Here is a 23,663-nt window from a genome sequence, read left to right on the forward strand (position 1 = left end):
TCAATACTCAGTAGTTGCTGATCTTCAGAAAAATGAAAACTGAAGCTGCTTGAACAACATGAGCGATCACAGGTGTTTATTTCCTAAATGAAGTGGGCACTGCATCAGAAACTTAAAACCTGTTATAAGGCCTTTTCAAAATTGTGTTTAAGTGTACCAATTTCTAGACTGAAATATTTTTCCTGATCCTTCAAAGTCTGGCTGCTACCTTTAAAGTATGGGCTTCTAAAGGCTCCCACAATGTAGGTGGCAAGATGCCTGCATCTGATGGCCCCTTTTGTTTCAGCGTTTCTGCAACCTAGGTGCTATGCAAAGAAATCAGGAGGGAAAGGAGGAGCTGAAGGCCTTGCTATCCCTATGATGAGACTAGGGAAGCTGTGCAACAAGGATCATTTTCAGAAGAGTGCTTGGGAACCATGTCCAGGAAAGGCAAAAAGAAATAATTAAGCAGCAAACAGGTGAGTGTGTGCTATAGCAGATTATGAATAAACACAGAAAAAGGAATCGGAGAAGGAAAAAAGTTAAAGAGAAAATTGTAGGTAGAACAATAAGAAAAGAGGGGAAAAAAAAAAAAAGTAAATGAAAAGTTAGATGTAAAGCAAAAGTAGTTAATATAGTTATATGTATTTTCAATGTAGACAAAATTGACTGCATCAAAAATAGCCAAAATACATTTGATAGTGTTATTTTTCATATAAGCAATTAGTGTAGCTGCCATTGTGAAATTATGGAAAAGATAATGTATTTTATGGTAAAATAGAGGGATGGCATCCACCTCGTGAAAGTTGGGGAGGTTGCTCCCACAGGGGTAAACAGCAAACTAAATTGTAGTTTAAACACAAATGGAACTGCTGTTGCTTCCCTTGTTGGTACATCATAGAACCTGCTGTTCCCAGCTGGAGCTAGTCTTTTGCTGACATTTCAGTATTTTGCCAAATTAGTCAGGGCAGTTTTGCAGTAATTGTTTTTGACAATTCAAAGTGAATGGGCTGGCTTTCTATTAAATGGACACAGAGATTGAGAGTTAGAGGGGAAATCTTATTAATCTGAGTTTTGGCTAGCTTTTTTTAAAAAAAAAAAAAAGTAAGTAGTGTCAGAATGCTGTAAACTTGTTCAACTTCCGCATGATTTTCAGAATTGTTGAAATTCAGTGGATACAAACTCGGGTTTTTTGTAGCTAGGAACTGTATAGCTCAAGTCATAATATTGTAAACAGATGATATAAAAGACATTCTCCAAAGAACTTGGATCCTATTTACCCAAGAGAATGAAGTGTCTACACCCCACCGGATGTATTCCAAGTCTCAGTTCAGTTGACTGATTAAAAAGATTCAAATATAGGAGGAGATTCTGGAGTTTTAACCAGCTAGCTCAGCTCATCCGGTGTGGTTGGGAGAAAAAGCACGAATCTGACTGTTGCCTTCCAGTGGGCAGAACAGGAGGGGCTTAATTTAGTGTAATTTGCTGTGCTACAGTATTAACTTCATCTATCTGTCATCATCTATCCCCCTTGCCTCTGCAGAATTTTATTCTTGTTGCGTACCTTCAAATCACCATTACCAAACGAGGAAGTCCTGCTTCCTGCCTTGTTTTTGCATGCCTGCTCTGGTCCTCACAGGAGTATCTTGCTCGCTTCCCTGACGCTAAGAAAGGTGGTATTTTTTGATCACATTATTGTGTTAAATCTTCTCACCAAAGGTCTGGTGGAAGTGAAGGCAGATGGAAGGGTTCAGTGTCTGATTAAGTTGGCTTGTTTGTCTTGAAAACTTCAGAGACTGCAGAACCTCAGATGGTTAAGTGAACTAGAGCAATGAAGTAGGAACTGCCAGTGTTAAAGAAGACAAACCATGATCCTTCTTCTCTGTCCATAGGTGCTATGTGGCAGGAAGAATCATGGAATCATAGAATGGTTTGTGTTGGAAGGGACCTTTAAAGGTCATCCAGTCCAACCCCCCTGCAGTAAGCAGGGGCATCTTGAATGTTTCCAGGGATGGGGCATCTACCACCTCTCTGGGCAACCTCAGTGTTTCACCACCTCATCGTACAAAATTTCTTCCTTGTATCTAGTCTAAATCTACCCTCTTTTAGTTTAAAACCATTCCCCTTCGTCCTATCACAACAGGCCCTGCTAAAATGTTTATCCCCATCTTACAAGCCCCCTTTAAGTACTTTAAGAAGAGTGCATGCTGTTACCAACTTAATTTAAAAAAAAAACCAAAACAACAAAGGGGTTATTGGAGGTGTTTTAACTTTTTATCAAAGGCTAAATTAGCATTTTCTCTTTTGCTATGATTAATCTGCATAAATATTTGGAAATTGTTTTACAAAATAATATGGAGACTAGCAGAGTTAAAAATATTGCTACCCCTTGTGCAACAAAATGACAGCACTTAACAGCAAAGTTAGAAGTAAAATACAGCCAGTGACAAGTGCATTCAAAAGGCTCTGTCAGATGAGGGAAATATGTTCATAAGAATAAGTAACAAGAATTGTTTACACAGTTCAGAAATGACTGGAAACAGTCAGAAGTTACCACCTGAATAAAGAGCAGGGTATTAGGGAAGATGGGCTTAAGTTTTTTGAGAGAAAAATACATCTAAGTTCTTGACTGTAAAAATGATAGGGTGATAAATTTGTATTGGTGGGAATTAACTGAAAGGCGTTTCCAGTATAGAAAGAGCAAGCTTGAAGTGTTTGAAATACAGCTTTTAAACCTGGGGTTTCCTTCCTGTTCGCTACACCACATGCAACAAGTGAGCATAGCAGTAATAAAACTTTTGTTGGCAGATGAGACTGCAGATAGAAGTTTGTTTTGTTGTTTGAGGTTTGTTTTTTTTTTTTAAAAAAGCTTTAAATGAGCCTGTACTGTTGATCAAAGTAATCAAACAGTGTTGCTAATAACCCACAGGTAATTAATGCAGTTTACTCATGGCTGGTAATCTGAGGAAACACAAGGAATTTTCCTATACTTTCCAAATTTCAAATATACTTTTTAAGGGCAGATCAGCCTCAGACATTCTAGTTTATACGAGTAGGCATCATTAAAACAATAGAATTCTCTGAATCAGGTTTGGCAACAGGATTGTGGTAAATAATTTGGCAGAGCATTACACTTTTAATACCTGAAGTGATCAGTTATTTCATTTTTGTCTCCAGTCCCAGTTCAGATGAAGCTATAGATTTTGATGACCAGAATCAAATGCTTTATGACTCACATTTTCATGAACTGCGGTGAGGAAGTGCACTTCCATTTGGTATTTTGGGTTTGCTCTTCCAATGAATTCACAACCCCAACAAAAAACCCAAAAAACCCTAGAAATACATAATGCTCACAATACTATTTCTCAGATGATTTGATAAATCAAATAGTAGACTTTCTTATCTCACTGAAGCAAAAAAACAGGTTAAATGATTTATTTTTTTAGTTGATAGAGCCAGAGACCACTTTTCTGACCCTCAGTTATTTGCTCTAACTAATAATCTGTCCTGATTTATAAGAAGATGCATGCTGTAATCTTGTATAATGCTGAAAGGGCTAAGTTTTGGAAAACTGTTCAAGGCAATGGCTAACAGCATTTACTATGACATGTTTAAACCTGTTCTGAGAGAAACAATTTAGGTACTATGTAATCTTTCCCAGTGTTTTGTTTAGACACTTCTCTTTTCAACTGTTACAGTAGATCTCTGTTAATTCACTTACAATCCACTGCCTTTCCTACCCGCTCTTGAAAGAAAGTCTGGAAGTCAAAACACTGATGATTTACATCTGTATACAAATTAGATTAAACTTGCTGCTGCTTTGCTCCTCAAAATCTACCTTCTCCTCTTTGTCCTTCCACCTAAGGACACTTGCATTTGTTGTTTTCAATATTCTAATAGCACCTGGATTCTCAAAGGGAACTAACTGCATGTAAAATCTGGAAATGTGGCAACACTTCTGAATGCATGAGTCACCATAGTCTACCTCTTATTGATTTTCTTCCTCTGCTAACCCTGATGAATCAAGTTCTAAAAAGAGACAACACAAGAGTGTCTTGGGCCGGGAGTTGATGTATGAGAGAAGAAAAACAAACAACTGCCATTCAAAGGAATTTTCTCCCTTTACAAGGAGAGGTAAGTTTACGTTATGTTCAACTAAATTTTAAATTTTGCTCCTTATTTATAATAAGCAGAATGTGTCTCACAAATTGTTGTTATATGAAACCAGTATTTTAATGTCAGTCATGGCATATTTTGAGTATCTTCAGGGTCTGAAGTGTAGGTTCTTTGAAGTGTTAAACCCTCTAGAAGGTGCAGTTTAGTGCCCAAAGCACTACAGCATTGATGTTTAACAGTTACCAGCACCATCTTAAGGTTTTTTTATTAATTATGAAGGACAAGACTTTTCCTTGCATTGCATGAAATAATTTACAAATTATTTGTAGGAACAGTAGAAGAATCAAATTTCAAGTTATTAATTTCTGTAGTTTATTAAAAATGTTGAATTTGCCAGGTTCATACATCACTGTAGTGACATTAAAGAATCTCTGAACTCTAATAAGCCCTGTGAAATCCCTTTCCTTTAAAGTGCTCCTATCAGTCCCATTAAATTAGTAATTTTTGAGTCCCAGGAAAAATCTAGACAGAAGTGTGCTCTATAGCTCAAGATGCACACTAACAAATTTAAAAATAGTTACCTAAATCAAAAGGAAATATGGGAGAAATGGTTTTGCAAGCTTATCATTCCATAGCTTCATTGTAACTCTGTTTTGGTTATCAACAGTGATCTCATACAATTCACTTATTTCAGTCTTACAGAACAGTAACCTCCAAGAACTTCAAAAGGCTTTCACAAGTAGGGCAGAAGTGAACTGAAGCTATCCCAACAAGGGGATTCCCCATCTCTCAACAGGAAAGAAGCTGCAAAGAGGTTTGTGACTTGTCAAAGGCCAAATCTGATGCTGACGCTTTAGGAATAAGAACAGAGTCCTATGTCCACTGATACCAGCTGGGCTGTATGTATTTTTCAAAGGGCAAGACCTCCTTGTGTAGCACTTCTGCTGTGCCTTCTTTATATTCCAAGATTTGGAGCATTTTCTTCTTTTCAAAAGCATTGCAGGTTAAAAACCTCATAGCAATCCTCTGCATCTCACTCAATAGCACTAGTATGTTAAAAAACATAAAAATTCTGTGAAATGTTACATATAAACATTCAACCTTTATATAATAAACTGCATTTTAGGCACCAAATTAAAATAATATTTGCTGGTATCAGCACTAGTCAAATGGGGCTGGGGGTGTGTGTGTGTGTGCAGAATTTGCTGCAGCTTAAGAACTTCATTGCATGTGTCCAACTATATAGCGACTGTAATACAGGAAAACCCCAGCTGGACATGTTGCCTGTGAGATCTTCTAATATGGCTTCCTGTGCCTACAGGAAGCTTTTTCCACTGCAGTGCTATCTGAGTTGGAGGTAAAGGGACAGCAGTGTTGGTCTGTGACTTGCTCAGCAAGGTCTGTAGGCCATATAATGCTGGGCACTGATACTTTAATAAGATGTAAAATTAAGGGTGGCTACTACTGGAGATACAGAAATTGTGTTGATACAGTTAACTAGTAACTCCCTGAAATTCTTGACTATTGCTCTGTGGATACTGGTTATTTATCTAATACAATGTTTCATTCTACTTAGAATCATTTTGTCATCCCAGCAGGGCAATACATACTTAGAGTGCTCCTGTGCACTTCGATAAGCTAAATGTCTTTTTCAACATTCACATTTTTAAACTGCAAGAGAAACTATCTGAGAAACCTGGCTACTTTTTTAACAAGGGACAAATCTCTAGTTATTTGCTTAACAGCCCCTGACCCACAGTAGTCAGTCACTTTGACCTGGTATTTAGTGCTGAACATCAAAACCATTTGATAGAAGTATACTTTGTCTGAATAGGTAATGTGCCATGCAATTCATGGTTCCTTTTTATCCAAAATTATAATCACAGAAATACAACAAACTGAGTAGCATGTTAACCAGCAATGTCTCAAACAAAATCAGTGTAATCCAGAAGCAGTAATATATATACATTTCAAAGATCAAATCATGAAATAGTTTTCATACTCAAACATACTTCTAGAATGAAAATTCACACAGCAGTGAATATATCAAACAACAAAGCAGACTTTTTATGATGGTTTAAAGTATTAATAATCACCAAAAATGGTTAGTGTTAATAAAACCAATTAAAATACTGTTCCTTCTAAAGAAAAAAAATGTGAAACTATTAATGAAACATCAACAGTATGAGGGGATGGCTCAAAGTGCACGTGGAAGAGGGTGGCAGTACAAGACTTAACTGTTTATGCATTCCCTTCTCTTAGCGCAATAACCTTGTGCAAAGAATAGTCCTGCAGCCTTTGCCACAGATCACTTCTTTTCCCAAATGGGACCTTCACTTGTTCCTAGTTGCGCTAAAGGTCTTTCACATTTTTGTAGACTGTCTTGCAATATGCAAGGTAGCACACACTTTTAAAAAAAGTATGTTATGTTTCAGTAATCCCCCCTCACCCCAGAAGGAGATTTGTGACTAGGGGGCAGGAAGTGACATAGACTTTTTAAACACCCGTGCTCCTTTTGGGGGCCCTGGATAAGGAGGTGGGGGCACATCATGTTGTCCATCTGAAGTAAGTGCTTGCTCATAAGTTGGTAGTCCTGAATCATCAGTTCTGAGAGGAAGTGGGTTTAAAGAAAATTCTTCATGCCTTCTGAAGATGCTAGATGAATTACGTCTTCTAGTTCTTCCATAATCCAAGTACCTAAACAAAGTTAACACCATTGTAAGTGGCAGCTTCTGTTTTAAAGGGAAGAAAGAATATAAAGTCTTTGTTGTAAAAAAAAAAAAAACAACAACAAAAAAAACAAAAACCAAACCCACACCACCAAAACCAAAAAACCACCAAACCAACTAAAAAAATAAAACAAGAAACAAACCCAAGAACCCAGCAAAACCCACTTGGTTTCAGTGATCATAGAGACCAGAAGCCAAATACTCTCTCCAAACTACAGGATAAGAAGTAATGTGAAATTTATAGGGAAGAGGAAGGACACAATCCTCTTGTATTCTTTTCAGGTTTAAGATAAAGGAACAAGCAGGGGTAGAGAATTGGTAAAGAAGCTTTTCCTCCAACCTATTTAATTTCACATCTGAAGTAGGCTACATGCCATGAAGAGCGTACAACCTTTAAAGAGCCAACAGAACATGTTAGACTTTCCATTGCAGGCCCCAACCTAGTAAAATTATTCCATCTTTTTAGTAATGATATTTTGGAACCAAGAACAACACACACACACACACAAAAATCCCAAAAGTACATCAGCCATGCAAGTGGTGTTTCACACTGTTATTCAGTGTAACTACTACTAGTGCTCACCTAACTTTGCTTCCAGGAATGTAAGAAGCAGAACTTCCATTGGATTCTCTGAGAATACAGTTAGACCAACCCACAGTGACTTTTAAATTCCACTCTTAAGCAAGTTTGTTTTGGTGTGTGTTGTTTTTTTTTTCTTGCAGTTAAATTCCTTACCCTGGTGGTTGCCTCGATTTGCATCTACTTTTGCAGCAGTAAAAGATGAGCAGTGCAATTATAACTAACAGTACTCCAGCAGCAACTAGACTGATGAGAAGTCCCGTAACGTTAATCTTTTGTAGTGTCTCGTCACCTGAAGATAAAACACTGGTTATTTTCATTATGTGTTCTTTCCATCTACATAGTATACAGTGTAAAATACAATTTTGTTGCACTATAAGACTGTTCCTTTCCACAAATATCTAGCTTGCTGTAAGAAGCCTAGCATCTGTGCAACACAACTGAAGATGATTATTCACATTCAGCTTAAAGCAAAAGTGAGTAGATACTCCCTTTTCTGTTGAGATATCTGTCTTCTGATGCCTTTCAAATACTACTTCAGTACTTCGGCCTTTATCAGGACAAATCAGGATCTTTCCTGAAGTCATACTGACCATTTTTTTTAGAAAACATCTGGTGTAAGACTACTCTGAACCTGAATCAAACGGTTATATTACTATTAAAGAAGGGGGGGGGACGGACACAAACAAAACCACAGAAAGCAGCCACAGAATTACTGCAAAGTTTACTGATTGTGTAATAAAACAAAGAAATTGACAACAAAATTCATATTGTTTTTACCTACAGACTTATAATGGATCCCACTGTGAGATGCTTTAGTGAGTATGTTTTATAGTACATAGATAATGCAATGTACTTAAACAGTTCGCAGTGAATTTCAGTAAAAAGATGAATTCTGATTTTGCTAACTGAATGCATAGTGAATGTACTATTATAACAAACACAGAATATTGCAATGTAAGAAAACAATAAAAGAAGATATAACTTACCTATTTTTATTTTGGGGCCTTTAGTTAAATAGTCTTTCCAAAAATCCATCTATAAAACCACAAAAGATCAGATTTATTTAAGATATGAAATGGGCAGGCTTATTGATATTTTTTTTTTAATATGGTACTGTGGGCAAAATTTAACAATGGCATAAACAGAAGCAACTCCTGCTGAAGGATTTGCACTTGCTTATCCCACCGTATTTTTCTCATACATTGAAGTTTGTGTAAAAATGACAATTTCACAAAGAAGAAGAGTGCTGGCTGGTGAAAGAGAAAAGTGCTGGAAGGTTTCTTATGTATTTTTCTCTTTTTTTTAATACCAGGTTTCTTCCAAGCTGTGTATAGGTAATGAGTTAGAAAATAATGCTATAGGAATACTCAGCAATCACTGAACTGCAGATTTGTTCTGTACTCCTTTCTTCTAAAACACTTATTTGGCATGACAGAAGGACACAGTCAGCCAATGAATACACAGAGCATGTAGAACACATTCAAATTGGATGCTGAGAAGTTACTAAAAAGAAATAATGAGATTCTGAAAATTCATATAGGTATAACCACAAGAGGTAATTCTGAAGTTCCATTTATATGTTTGCAGAATTGGAGCCCTTATCTAAAGTCTTTAAGACACTAGTACGTATTCAAGTGTATTCACTGTGTATCTAGAGGAATAACCCCATGTAATTGGGGCCTCTACAGTAAAATAAGCAATCATCTTAAGTGCTGTTTTCAGAAGGGCTACAGTATTTAGATACAGTAATGATTTAGTTAATAACCTCCTTCACTATATTAAATTCAGTTTGAACAGCTACCGTTTTATCAGGGTCTTCAAAAATTTCTCTTGCTTCTTCATAATTGCACAGTTCTTCAAAGCATTCTCTTTCCAGGTTATCCGCTGTGAATGCTTCAAAATCAAATCTGTTATTCAGAAGATGTCGTCCAATGAATAAATTGGCCTCCTTTTCTGATGCGAACACTAATTAAAAAAATCAAGTTTATTTAAAACAAGTTAGGAAAGCTAAATTTGGTATTTTTAAAGAATGGTTAGTATCCTAAAGGAGCACATTGAGACCACTTCTTCGCCTAGCATCTCTCAACTATACACAGGAAAAAGAAACATCAAGGTCTCCTTCTAAAGTGTCGTCTTTGCTAACTTTTCTAACTATGCCACATAAAATAAACATATTTTCCTTTCTCATAAAGCATTTCAGCTATTCCTTATACTGGCCAAGAGAATTTGATTCTCCTGACAGCTGTTGTTCAAGTTTTGGTGTTATCCCTTCTGGGATGTGGGCGTAAGTTTTCTACTGGAGCTCTTAAGAACAACGTAATAGTCACATAAAGCAGAAATTCAGTCACATCCAAACCCAGCAAGACACAGACCTACTGGAGGAAAGAGGCAAAGGAGAGAAAAAAAGAAAAAAAAAATCTTCCTTCTAAAGAATCCTCAGTATACATTTATCAATATTCTGGTATGTGTAAGTTCCAAATTTTGTTTACAGAATTTGGATTTTAAATCATAGCAGCAGAGTCCTATTCATTTTACATTTGTTCAGTTTTCTCAATCATGGCAGCATGTTTTAGGCAAAGGTTGGCATATTGCCAAGTTTATTTGTTTTACCTTAGTCTGTGATAGGAATTTTCCTGACAACAGGCACTTCTAAAGACATTTCATTCTTTTCTTCTTTTGTGCTTATTATAGGCTTCACGACGCCTCATGTAGTAAGTTGTGAGGTGAGATTCCAGAAGAGGTAGTGAAATTATAGAAGGCTTTGGAATACAGGAATGCGTTTTCTCACCAGGCATTTTCCATAGTCAAGTTTTAGCCTGCTCTTGCTAAAGCTTCTTTTAAAAAAACAAAAATCTTTGTATGACAGAACTAGTTTTCTGGCTTGGTTTTCAGTGAAAGCCTAATCTGTATTCCAAGAAATTCAGACTATTTGGTTAAGCAAAATGACTAGAGAATTATTTTTGCAACTGTAATACAGAAACAGCATTGTAACATACCAAGCCAGACAGCTAAAAAAGGAGATGAGATTCAGTATAAAGTTCTTCAGCTACAAATTAGCTCTGTGTTCTTGTTAGCTTGTTTGGCTAGATTATCACATCATTCAGGAATTTTTACCCTAATAGTTACTGTTAGATCTTGTAGTGATATCTCAAATGGTTTGCTTTCTGAAAACTAAGAAAACTGCAGTGTAACTTGCATATTGGTTGTTTGCATCTTTAGTGTTATAGTATATTGAAGGAATATTACAGTATATATTGATAATTTATATAATATTACAGTATATATTGAAGGAGCCACATGTGTGCGCACACATTTATGTAGGAAGGGAAATCTGTTATTCTAAAGTAATTGCAAGAAAATCTAAGCTTAAAGTATTTATGCTGTATCTAAGAGTAACCGGAGAGAAGGACTTGATTAAAAAAAAAAAAAAAAGACCCAAACCCACAAGTGGATAGGGGAAAGAATTACATGGAAAAAAAATACTATGAATATCTTGGTTCAGTGCAAATCACAAGAATAACTTCAGTCTTCTGAAACAGATCTTCAGTTTTGCTAAGTAGTGTTTCATTCCTTACCATGCAAGTAGTATTAGCTATACCTCAGAATTAACTTAGGTAATCCATGCATTTTAGTTAACATGGAATGCATAGGCAAACTGCCTGGAGCCTAGGACCCCTAATTCCCAGTGATACATGCTCCTTTTCTCTTTCAAAGAGTCTTTATCCATTCATCGGCACTTTTTTCATTTTGTAGGTCATAGTCCAAGTACACCTATCTCCATCTCCAAATTACCTGCAACCTGGTGATTAAGATAGTATTTGGAGAATGAAACAGATGGATTTGAATTCTCTCCTATATGTGAGGGAACCAAATGCAGTTCTGTAGTCCTTGGTTCAACAAAATGGTAAATGCAGTTTTACGATGCCTAGCATTCAATTAAAAATGCATCCATATAGTGTGCTGAATAAAGTAACTGCTGGTAAAAGATGTTCAGAAAATGAAGGGGTAACCTCTCAGGGCAGGTACTCCATACTCTTGGCAACTGTTCCACTTGCTAAATTATTGGATAAAGAGTTGGGCCCCTCTCCTACCAATTCCATCTTTAAAGGAGGAGTGATCTGGGCCTATTGTCAGGAGAGGGTTCTGTGCTGTGAACTCGCAGCAAAGAGGCAGCCTGGCAGCCTGATGTTTTATGCCCCAGAGCAATATGGATTTTAATGAATAACCTGTCTCAAGCATTCTTCTGCTAGCCATGTTTTCTGCTCAACACACTACCCTGAAGGAGCCTCCTGCTCAGTGTGATGACTTTTAAAGTCTGTCTTAAGGTTTCAGCACTTACTACCCACCGAGGAGACTGGACAGCTAAGTTACAAATTCCTTTTTGAAGCCCTGATGCTTAAATGTGAAGTATCACACGGCTCAGCACTGTAGTACTTTAGTCTTCTGGGGAACTTCTTTTGTTTCTACCTCAATTCCTCTCCACCTCCCTCCCTCCAAAGTGAAGAACTGCAATAGCAGCACTATGTTTATCTTTCAAGGGTGTTGTAAGGAGATCCGGTATTGAGAAAAAACATCAATCTCAAAAACCAAGCAAATAAGCCCTTTAAATACAAAGCAATTTCAGATATACAGGTAAAACTGTGATGTGCTCAAATAGTACCAAAGCAGTGCTGTCTTAATACAGATTTAAAACATATTTAAAATTTGGATGTTAGTTAGAGGATTCTGGTTGTATCAGTGACAATAATCCTAGAGACCTAAAGCATGCTCAGTTGTACCAATCTGCACTTACTACTGGATCTGATAAATACTTAATATCGACACCCAAGTCAATTATCAATCATTTCAGCAAGATATTCTAATATTCTAAAATTAAGCATAAAACAGCTTAATTTTTTTTATGAAGTGGAAAAACCAACAACAAACCCAAAACTTTTTACATACAAAAGAGATTTCTCAGCAGAAGCAAAGTTAGATATGATTTTATTTTGGAAAGCATAAAATCACATTAAAAGTAAGTTACCATCTTTCCATTCAGGTTGCTCCAAGTTATTTAATCTCCTCCCTGTGCAGTGAGGAAACGCAAAGATCGTCACATGTAGTTGACAGAGCAGCACCCAAACCGCAAACATGGTGTGGTATCTGTCAGACAGAAACTAACGTGAGTTAAACCAAAAATGACAACGCAATCTCCCGCAGCGTCCGCGATGAACCCTGAATGAATCCTGTAAATGAGGTCATCTAACACAAGCACCTACACGCGGTGGAGGCTGATGGATCCCCAGCAGAAGGACACCCATCCAAACTGGTCCTGCACGTCGCTCTGTGAGTTTTCGTTGCGTAACACCCGCCCGGGTGCCCGGGGCCGGGCAATCCCCTCCCGGGAAGGGGCTGGCAGCAGCAGCCGGCTCAGCTGGCGAGTTACCAGGGCCAGATGACACCCACGGTGCTGCGGGTTCGCTCTGGCACTTCAGAGAGCGGCGATGTCGCCGCCAGAGCAGCTGCAGCAGGTTCTAAACGATACCCGACCTAACCAGGCGTACAGAAACCATTTTGTCCGGAGAGAGCCCTTGCCAACCTGCTCACGCCCAACAGTCCGGAGGAGAGCCTGCCCTCTCCCACCCGGGATGGCCGCAGAAACTACCGGTGAAGTAAAACCGTAACCCGAGAGACGCCTAACAGAGGGAAAACCACCTGCAGCGGAGGCGCGCAGCGACGCCCCGAGGGCCCCGCCGCGGCGGGAACAGCCGCCCCGCTCCCGCCCGGCCGGGACCTTCCCCCCGACGGCTGCCCACCGCGAAGGGAGGCCGCTCTGCCGCGCCCCCGCCCTCGGAGCCGACCCGAGGCGGGCAGGCTCCAGGGGAGCGGGAGGCGGCGGTCAGGAAGCCGCCCCCCGTCCCTCAGCCCGGCACGGCCCTACCTGCCCCGGCGAGGCTCCGGCGGCGGCCTGAGGAGAGCGGCTGGCGAGGGCAGCGTCTCTCGGGGCGGCGGCCGCGGCGCTTCCTGGAAAGGGCGCGGCGGAGTCACACGACTGCACCTGGGCCGCCCCCGCCCCGGGCCCGCGCCTCCGCGGGCGGCCGCGGCCCCGTTCCCGACCCCTCGGTCCCGAGAGAGGAGCGGGCGGCGGCAGTGCTGGTGTTGGGGCTCTGCCGCCTGGGCTGCGCCTCCTGAAACCCGGCAGTCTCCTCGGCTCATCCCCGGGGTCCCTCTACAGACAACGGAACAGCCCTTTCGTCTTCTGTGAACACCTTTTACTGTTAAAGCTGTCCTTTTTTTTTTTTTTTTTTTTTTCCTCTCCTCTCCCCCCCCCCTCGAGTTAATTAATCATGATGCTGAAAACCTGGTTTGGCTTTTTACTTTCGTAAATCCTTTCGTCTACGGGCAGTGTGTTTGCTGGGCGGAAGCTTGGAGAGGGGGGTGCCTCCAGAACAGGGGTGAGGCAGTGTACATTTTAACTAGCTGCTTATCCACAACTAATTGCTTATCTAACAGCAAACCAGAGTGGTTTATCTCCACCAAGCTTTTGTAGCCAGGCAGCTAACTGGGGAAGCTGGGGGCGGGGCAGGAGGGGAGGACCAGCATGAGTTTTGCACAGGTGAAAATATCTTTGGTGCGTTTGTTGTTTATTGGGGGTTTTTTTAATCAGTGAAGCCAAACCTTAATGTAACCCCTAACCTTAAAGGCCAGAGACTGACAGACGTGGTTCCCTGAAACGCACGAGGCTGATCTCCACGAGTATGTACCAGTGCCGAGGGCCTCCCTTCGTGCTCCTTCCCAGCGCAGAGGAGCAGCCTGCCCTGGAGGCTGGGTTCAAGTGCATCCATCTGTGGCTGGTTTGGCCTCTCCAAGGGACAGGAGAGAAGCAGCTGAGTACTTCACGTTTGCTTTCCCAAACCATGTGTGGTGCTTAGCAAGGATGAGAAGTGCTACTTGAAAAGCCTACTAAAAGGTAGGGTTGAGAATGCATTTAACACAGTGTGATGGTAATGTTAAATATGTGAAGGGTTTTGGGATGGGCTGGGTTAAAAACTGCACACCAGAGAAACTCTCGAGACAGGAGTGGACTGATTTTGCTACCAGGAAATACAGGGACTGGGAGTGATTTGTGTTTGTGCTAGCATGTCTCCTGTAGTGACTCCGGATTGTATTAATTTATTTAAGTGCTGGAGTGACTTGTATATACAGAAGCAGGAAAGAGTAGAGTGAGGGTATTGGATAATGCTAGTGGAAGTGATTAGATACTCCCCAAAGAAAAACAGAAACTTCTGATGTGTGAAATAAGGAGAACTATTGGGAAGAATGATGACTCTAGTTAATTATTTACTTTATGACATCAACACACTGCAGTTAAGAGGTGCTTAATAAATAGGTAACTTACAAGCTGGGGTGGCTCTAATGCCTTTTAGCTGATGGAAATCTCAACAGAAAATTTTGTAGTATGATTGTGTATGTGCTTATAACACAGTGGAGGAATAAGATAACAGTATTGTTTAAGAAAAGAGCAGTATAGATTGTTTATTATCTAGATAACATTAAGGAGACAAGAATACTTAGTTGCTACATATTGGAAACCAGGAGGAACTGCCATTGGTTTGTAAAGGATCTTATAACTTCTTCCCGTGCACCTCTACTCAGCCCTCATCCCCAGTTCCTACATGACTGTCTCTGTGAGGGTGGTATCAACTAGTGAAATACCTGCTGAGAGCTACAGTGCAAGGCACGAATGCACATGAACTCTGGTGCATTTAAGGGGAAGTAAAATACCTGCATGTGTATATGGAAACTTTTTATGTGTCATAATGACTTTGTGGGAGGAACCTCTTTTGAACAAGCAAGAGGTAAATCTCCATTTCATTATGCTACCATTGCATATCATTATTAAGAGAGAGGCAAAAAGATTTTAGAATCGTTTATGTATGCCATCTGGGGAGCAGATGCAGATCCCACTATCCTCAGGGCAAGAGGGAGCACTGGGCCTGGCCATGCCTGCATCAGAGGAGAAGGCTCCAAGTGTGGACTGAGAAACAGATCAGCCCCGTCCGAACTCAGGTGGGCCTCACCCCTGCTCTGAAGGTGGAGGAGCAACGCAGTAGAACTCCGGTGGGAAAGGCCCTAATCTTTAACATTCACCACCAGTTACTCAAATGTTTTTACCTGTGTGGATCTCAGCAGGCAATTTGGAACTGTTTTCTGTCTGTGTGTGCATGGGTGCTTGTGTGTGTGAGGTTTTTCAAAACCATGCCACACAAAACATAAACAGTATAGATTATTTATTATTGAGATGCAACGAGAAAAGGTTTGGTTGTTATACACTGGAAAACAGGAAAGGGTAGTCTTTACTTTGGAAAAGACTCTTAACTTTCTCCGATGTGTCCCTATCTGAGCCCAGCCTGCGTTTCCACGTGCCCATCTCTGTGATCCTGAGGACTATCAATGAAACCTTCCCTGAGGGCTACTATACAGGTACACAAATCTGTGAAAATTCTGTAACATGTTTATATATTAGTCTCTACAGAAAACTGAGAAGGTGGTAATGGCAGACATTGTAGCAAGTGTGCGTGAGTCCTCTAGTTCCTTCTCCTGTTAATGAGGCAAACGTTTCTTGTGTTGTGCCATCACTACATATCCTTATTAAGACAGAGCAACAAAGAAAGGCTCAGCAAGGTTTATCCCTGCCCCCCCAATCAGATGTGGCTCGACTCCATTATTTCCAAGATAGGAGCCACCCCTGATTCTGAACTATACCTGAATTCTTGCTGTCCTAACCCTAAGACTCAAGTTTGCTGTTTAAAGCAGCATTACAGCAGCAGGTGTAAAGACAACAGTGTACACAGCTTCAACTAATTATTACATAAGGAAATATTAAAATTTTAGGGTTATGCTATAGGTAATGACTAAGTGTGCTTAAATTCTGGTTTATTATACAGATCATAGAAAAGATAAATATAAGAAAAAAGTGTGCAGCAAGTCTTTAGGATAATAGAGTATCTCTTGTGTATATGCATTTTTTCAGCATGGCAGAATGATGAGTAGCTTTTGCATGTTACTTTCCTACTTGTGAAGTAATTTTTCAGGTGAAATAGCCTTGATTAGCAAGCTATGTGATGAAGAAGCTCAGAAAGATGGAACCATCAGTAAAGAAACTATTTTCTTCAACGTTTTCAAATAAATACCTGTAAACAATATAGTAGATATGTAATTAGAGATACTCAGAGGTGAAAAATAGGAAATTAATTTAAATCACTTGTTTTTAACATTGGGTGAGTATAAATTCACATTTCTAAAACTATCTCTAATTTATTGGCTCTAGTAGCTTGTATGCTTACTTACCTGTATTTTAAAACTTCACTCATTACAGTGATGTTTGACAAAATATTCTTGGAGAAATTCAATATGATGCTGTTGAATTGTACCAGAACTACATATCTCCTCACAAGAGGAGGGTGATATCAGTCTAATGATTTCTGATTAGGAGGACATTGGGTCAGGAATGCATCTAATTCCTTGTTAGTGTCCCATTCAGATCGTGCTGTAGAGGATTTTCTTTTGATTGTTTGACACAGAATCATGAAAAGTAATACCCTTTATCTCACCTGAATAGGCAAAAAAATTCTACCATAACTTGAGTATTAAATTTCTTGCAGTTATTGTTCAGTTTCTCATGTAGTATTTATCAATTGATATGTTAAAGCACAGATAGAACTTTTAAGCATTTGAACAATGAAAATGACACAAATGTGTAATTGAGATCATGGCCTTTGGAACTGTGTGCATCTGGCTTGTTCTTTGTAATGGTTTATTTGTTGTCCTGAATCATATGGTATAGGTTTGTCTTTTATACTATTCAAAATTCTGTGTTTGTTAACTAAATTTCTAGCCAGGTATCTTTTTTGCTAAAGGTAATGTAACATAACTTAGATTTTGTACAGGTAACATCAAAGGGCTTTGTCTGTCACATTCAGCAATGAGCACATCAACAAACAAGTGAACCATATCAGAATCTTGGATAAACCTGTTATACTGTTCCACATAGTATATGCTCTAGGAAAGGGTTAGTTTAGAACAGGCTATATTTGGAAAGGACAGTTACTTTTTCAGGTACCCTCTAGTGTCCCTTATGCCTTCCTGTAAAAATGCCTGGTTTTCCAGCTATATTGGTTGATCTAATAAAAGACATGATAAATGTTATTATGTTCCTTGACAAACCATTGTCAATTAAATTTTTATTTGGAATCAAGATTACTATTCTAATGATGCTGCAATAGAATTTTAAGTTGATTTTAAATGTGCTTAGATTTCTGATACACACATCACTTCGGTTTTAGTTAAGCTAACTTGGTTTTAGCTATCACTTCATCCCCACAAGATGTGATGAAGCCTTTTAAGTGTTGGTCATGAGATTCTTTGCAATTAAGAGTTTGAATTTAGCTGGTAAACTAACTTCAGCTGAGGTTATTGCTTTTCTCCTTCAGAGGAGTGTTAGTGATTTTTCTAATTGAAAAAAACAATGCTGGCACAAATATCCTATGGTGGTGTAGGGGGAAAAGCAAAAAACACATGTTTTAAAAATTAGGTTTTTAATAGCAAAATAACTAGGATTTTAAGGACAGGTTGATAGATCAATGTCAGTTGTTAAGTTTCAGAATGAGGCAGGATTTTTCATAAAGATTTTTTTTTTTTTAAAAAAAAAGCCTACACCTAGTTTGAATATTTAGTTATTAACCACTAAGCTGTTGAGATAATTTTGACTGCTCAGAAATAATAAGATACTTGTAATAGCACATAAATAACAAAAGTAATTATACATCCAAGTAACAAAGTTTGTTACTGTCAGCATACTAATCTCTATGGGAAAGTTATTCAACTAAAAATGCCTACAGTGGGTCAGTAAAAGCCTTGCAGGGCTCAATTTCACATATAGTTGCCTCTGTATTCAATATTTGAAAGGGAATGGAAATGTTATCAATGCTGATGGGGAACATCACCCACTCTGATTTCAATAATGGGCCCAGTGCTCCCAGCTGAAGGCACCGAGAATGCTGCTCATCCAATAGGATTAAAATTCTGCATTGTTAGTTGCTCAAAATATTTTTAGATGCATCAAGTCTAATAAGGCTGATTTTTTTTTTTTTTTATCATTGGAAAGACTAGTGTGTTGTAGGACCTCTACATACCTGTCCTGACGTGAGAATTCCAGGAAATGGTCCGTGGAAAGCTGTGAGTGTAAACTGACTCATTTAAAACAATGTGCTCCCAAATATATGCAAGGTGAAAAAATTAATGTCAAAACCTTCTGGCAGTGTGATGAAAATCTGCTTTTGGCTTTTCTTGATACAGTTTTGTCTTGTTTTGGTGAGCTACTTTTTGACTAGTGAAATCATCCCCTTTGGTTTTGGTATTTAAGGTCACTAGGCAGGAAAAAAATTCTTGGCCGCAAGGGATGGGGGAATCTCATCGATGTGTACAAATATTTGAAGGGAAAATGTAAAGAAGATGGAGCCAACGGGTGCAAAATGAAACGCAGGAGGTTCCTCCTGAATATAAGGAAATGCTTTTTTACTGAGGGGGTGGCTGAACACTGGCACAGGTTGCCCAGAAAGGTTGTGGAGTGTCCATCCTTGGAGATATTCAGATTCCATCTGGGCATGGTCCTGGGCAACTGGCTGTAGGTGGCCCTGCTTGGGGGGTCGGGGGCGTGGTGGACCAGATGACCAACCTCCAGAGGTCCTTTCCAACCTCAACCATCCTGTGAATCTGTGATACTGTCTGCTTCTAGTATAGCAAAAGCCCTGATGTTTCAACCTCATCTCAGCTTTCTAAGCTCTGGGGTTAATATTTAGCACCTTAACTATTTCTGTTGCATTATCTTTTCATCTCAGTAACACATTTTTCTGTACAGTTGATACCTTGCACTTAAATTAATTTCTTGTTCACACTAGAGGGAGCTCTCAGAGTTCATAATTCTGAATGTTCCTGCTGAGAATCTGTTATCAAATTATACAGGACAAAGCTGTATAAAATGTGTCTTGAAAAGGTTTCATTTTCTAAAAAAATTGAGCTTTTGAGTTATTTGTATGTGAAGTAATGTAACACCAGTTTGACAGCTTTGGCTGTGTTTTAATTTTGCTCAGCTGCAGCAACAATGCAGGCTTCTGATGTGCATAAATGTAATAGATATTGACATTTCTGTTCTGCTTGGCATTTATTTTGGTAGCTGTGGAAATATGTTGGTAAACTTGGTATTTGTTGCTGTGGTACAGTCAGTTTCTGTTTGGTATGTATTTGGTTGTTCCACAAGGAACTTGTTTGCAATTGTGGGAGGGTTCCTTGAAAAGGCGAGAAAGTGATTTTAAAGTCTTCTTTAGACATGTGATCTTAAAAATTCAGCTTATTTCCACTGGTGAGTAGAAGCCAGCTTTAACCGGGTGAGGTGCTTATTTTAGGTGCTTTTATCCAAGCAGATGTAATGGTTGTTAGGGTTGATCAAATTTTTACTGGTTTTCATGATTACTGATTTTAAAGACAGCTGTGTTAACCTGTATTTTTTTCCTGCATATTGTAATTTGCCATTCTTTTTATGTTGATTATGGTTTCTAGAAAATGGTCTAGCACATTACAGCCAGATAAAGAGCAAAGTGAATTTCATTGAATTTGAGGAAGCAACTGGTGAGAGTTTTCAGGTTTTTAGTCCAGATGAGAGAATGCCATGTGTGTGAGGTCAAACCAGTGCAGGTCTGTGGAGGATGCAGTAATTCTTTGCTATGGTCTAAAAGCTGATTCTTAAAATATTTGTAGACTAGACAGAAGCAAAGATTTTTCTGAAAATGTTATTAAGATCAGTGATGACAAGCTGCCTAAATAGTCTCTCTGCCTAAGAAAATATGCAGAAAATTTAGGTAAGCAGTCTCTCTACAAAGAGAGGTCCGGTGAGGAGTACTGGTACAAATTCTTTTGGCTCTTTCTGCTTTGTGGACCCCAAAACACCACTTTGTTTCCAACAGAATAGTTTTAGTTACTGCATCTCAGGTGTATGTACAATTCTTGACAGGATTCTTATGTCATTTTCGCCTGATTTACGGGTATGCGGGCTAATAATGTGTACAGTGGCAAGGATAATAAACATAGTCTTATGTTGCCCCATTCATGCAAAGCTTTTGTGTATTGGAAAAGGTTACTGAGTCTTGGCTCAAGATGGTTTCGGATGCTTTCTACAAATTTTTTTTTTTTAATCTGGAGACTGCATAGTTGGATATGGATATGTATAGTTGATAAATGTTACACCGCTGGAAGGGTCTTCACTCTGCCATTTTAATTATGAGGTTGGTCATAGATTTTCTTCCCTAAGGAAAAAGATTTCACCATTGGTTTGTTTTCTCGAGTAGCTGAGATCTTGTCTGCTACTTAATTTTTATTCAGACTTCGTTTTGCTCTGCTTCTTTAAGTTCCCCTAATAGGGGAAGATAGCGTTGAAGTTTTTTTTTACTTCTCTATGCATTAACGCTAAATTGTTCTCTGGGCAAAGAATGCATCTTATTTTGTCTTTGCAAATTATGGTTAACATATTAACAAAGATGCTGTGTAGACTCGCTTGCCTTTTTTTAACAAGCTACTCAAGCAATACATTCTGTAAACAAGTGCAGAACTTGTTCTGCTTCTTCCTCTGGGTTGCATTTTGCAACTTTGTTGGCAGTTTTGAAAGAGAGTAACTATCCAGTGGAATGCATTAAACAAGTGGGTGTATTAATGATGCTTTTGAGATAGTCTTGCTTTTGTTCAATATAAACTTTGCATATTTAATTCCTATGCTCTCTGTGTCTATAATTAAGATGTTATTTGTTTCACCAAGCAAACAAGAACTTCCTATTTACTTCCTAGTAAGGAGATCAGCTGTCACTTCTCCCATTATTTAATTACTTGTATTCCACTTTTTCTTCTTCTCTTACAATGAGAATAATCTCATTATAAGAATTAACCAGAATTCTACTAACAAAAATTAAGGTGGAGCTTATAAAAAGGAAGTGACTTGAGGAACTTCTGCAAAGATGAATCACCATTAACCATGTAGGCCTTTTTCTATCTTTGGTGTGTAACTTGGAATAATTTTTTGTTTGGATTTTTTGAACCTAGAAAATGAATGCAAAAATTTACAAACTTTTAAATAAATAATATTTTCAGGTTGAAAATAATTTGTAAGCTCAAAGTGATTATCTAGGAGAATCTCCTTAAAGGTCATTGTTTTTCAAGGATTACAAAGGTAGCTTGTCCCTTTGCTTTCCCGGATTTTAATTTTTTTAATTTTATACAGCAAGGCTTTTTTTTGTAATCAAGACTGTCAAACATATACAGATCTTACTAAATAGAAAAATTGGTGGCTTTTACTTGGGAATTAGCGGTAGATGTTAGAGTTTGAGTTTATAGTAACTGCAGTGCAATTTCAGAAATAATTGTATTGTGATTTATTTCTTAGATTTTTCTTTAAGAAAACAATAATACAGTAGCTCATGTGAAAGGTGGTAGAAGTTGCCAAGTTGGCCATTTAAGTTTAAAAAATAAAAAAGATTAAATTAAAATAACCTGTGTCTATATTGATATAGTTTGGGCCATGATTACTTATTTGTGCAGGGAGACAGAGCCCCCATAAAATAGCATGGACTTTTAATTGTCATTGAATGACGGATGAGAAATTATATTCTTTGTTTAATGCATTTGAGGTACATGAGGAAAATTAAGTTGCAGAGGGCTCTGTTATGAATTTTCTTACTCTCTTGAGCCTCTAGGCCAAAAGTGCATGAAGGACTTGATGGTTCTAAAGGACCAACAAATCTAGCTTTCCTTACGGTGTAAGCTCTTGGATTCCACTGTGGTATTCTTGTATTCAGTCCAGAGCTTATGTTTGGCCAAAGCATGCTGTTTGCTAAGGCCTCTAGTATTCATCTGAAGATACTAGGAGATGGAAAATTCACGATTGCCATTGGTAGGTTTTTTCCAATGCTTAAATGTCCAAGTTCTTTAGAAAAATGCTTATGATTTATTTTTTGAGTAAGGAATATGCTAGATAAAAGAATTATTTATGCAATAGAAGGCTAAATAAAAATACTAATGGCATAAGCTCACTTTAAGGTGATTTACTTTGCATAAAAGAGTACCAAAGAATGTAAATAAAAGACTATAATGTTGCAGTGGTGGAAGTACACCATATGACATACACTTACAATACAAACAGACATAAAAACACTGAATGCATAGGAAGTAAAGTGAGTAACTTTGAGATAGTTTGTAAATTCCTCTAAGTACCAATACACACGTGAAAATACCTAGACACCTCAAGGTACTTTGCCTCATTATTCAAACTAATTGGATGATGCTTTTAAAAAACTACAGTTTCTTGTTAGAGCAATCAAAAAGCATTTTTGATGAATGTACCTATACGTATGAAAGCATAGAGACTTAGGTACGTGTTACAAGCTGCAGGAACATAGGTACAAAAATAATACAGTCAGAGTAGGAGGAGATTAATATTAAGCAATATGCTATTTAATACTACAAAAATTATTCTAGAAAAACTATTTTCATATACTTTTTTTCTATAGACAGCTTTATTACATTAGGTTTATATGATCCGTTTTTTCAATATTTTTATAACATCAGAAAATGAAACAAAAAAATAACCGTGTGCCTCCAAATTGCTTTAAAAATGTCTGTTTAGGATTAATTTAGAGAATTCTTTCAACCAAAAAGTATGTGTATATATTTATCACTTTAATAAAGATATATTCAATTAATTTAGAAAACCAGAGTAGAAAATTAATTTCCCTCCCACAGTCTTAATGAAGAAATAAAGAAACTAATTTCCCATTGCTGTTAGAGGGGTAATCCACTCCTTCACATATTAAGAAATTAATGTAACACATCCAGTCAGCCAAAGAGTCTCTGATTCTCCCCCTCCCCCCAATCTCTTACACCAGCTTATTTTGCATAGTACAATTATGAAAAACAAAATTGAAAAAGACTTAAGTCTTTATGTCTTTCAGATGTCAGTATGTGCTAAGTTTAGGTCTGATGCTGTTCCCAATAAAATCATCCATTGAATTTGATAGTACTTGCTAGTTTTGGTTTTCTTTTAACAAAAAAGAAAAATAAATTGTATATTTAAAAAGAATCCTAAGCACCCCACAACCTTTTTGAAAAATGCCAGAAAAATGTTAAGGAAGAATTGTGACTGACTTTATATACCTTTGTAGCATTTGTGGGTTTTT

At 38.2% G+C, this 23,663-nt stretch overlaps 2 protein-coding genes across 2 annotated transcripts in view; one reads left to right on the top strand and one right to left on the bottom strand.

Moving 5' to 3' along the window:
• Positions 1 to 5,931: 5,931 nt before the first annotated feature.
• Positions 5,932 to 12,560, bottom strand: PRRG4 (proline rich and Gla domain 4). Its single transcript, XM_074842563.1, has 5 exons — positions 12,431 to 12,560; positions 9,209 to 9,372; positions 8,394 to 8,442; positions 7,561 to 7,696; positions 5,932 to 6,792 (listed from the first exon to the last, which is right to left on the bottom strand). The coding sequence occupies exons 1-5, from the start codon at positions 12,537 to 12,539 to the stop codon at positions 6,564 to 6,566; spliced, it is 687 nt and encodes a 228-aa protein (XP_074698664.1). The 5' UTR covers positions 12,540 to 12,560; the 3' UTR covers positions 5,932 to 6,563.
• Positions 12,561 to 12,632: 72 nt separating this feature from the next.
• Positions 12,633 to 23,663, top strand: part of CCDC73 (coiled-coil domain containing 73) — an 84,153-nt gene continuing 73,122 nt past the window's right edge. The window contains exons 1-2 of the mRNA XM_074842561.1: positions 12,633 to 12,732; positions 14,090 to 14,356. The gene's annotated coding sequence lies outside the window, so the exon portion shown is untranslated. The remainder of the gene's footprint in view (positions 12,733 to 14,089; positions 14,357 to 23,663) is intronic.

This window comes from Strix aluco, chromosome 16 (genome assembly GCF_031877795.1).
Source record: "Strix aluco isolate bStrAlu1 chromosome 16, bStrAlu1.hap1, whole genome shotgun sequence".
Taxonomy (NCBI): domain Eukaryota; kingdom Metazoa; phylum Chordata; class Aves; order Strigiformes; family Strigidae; genus Strix; species Strix aluco.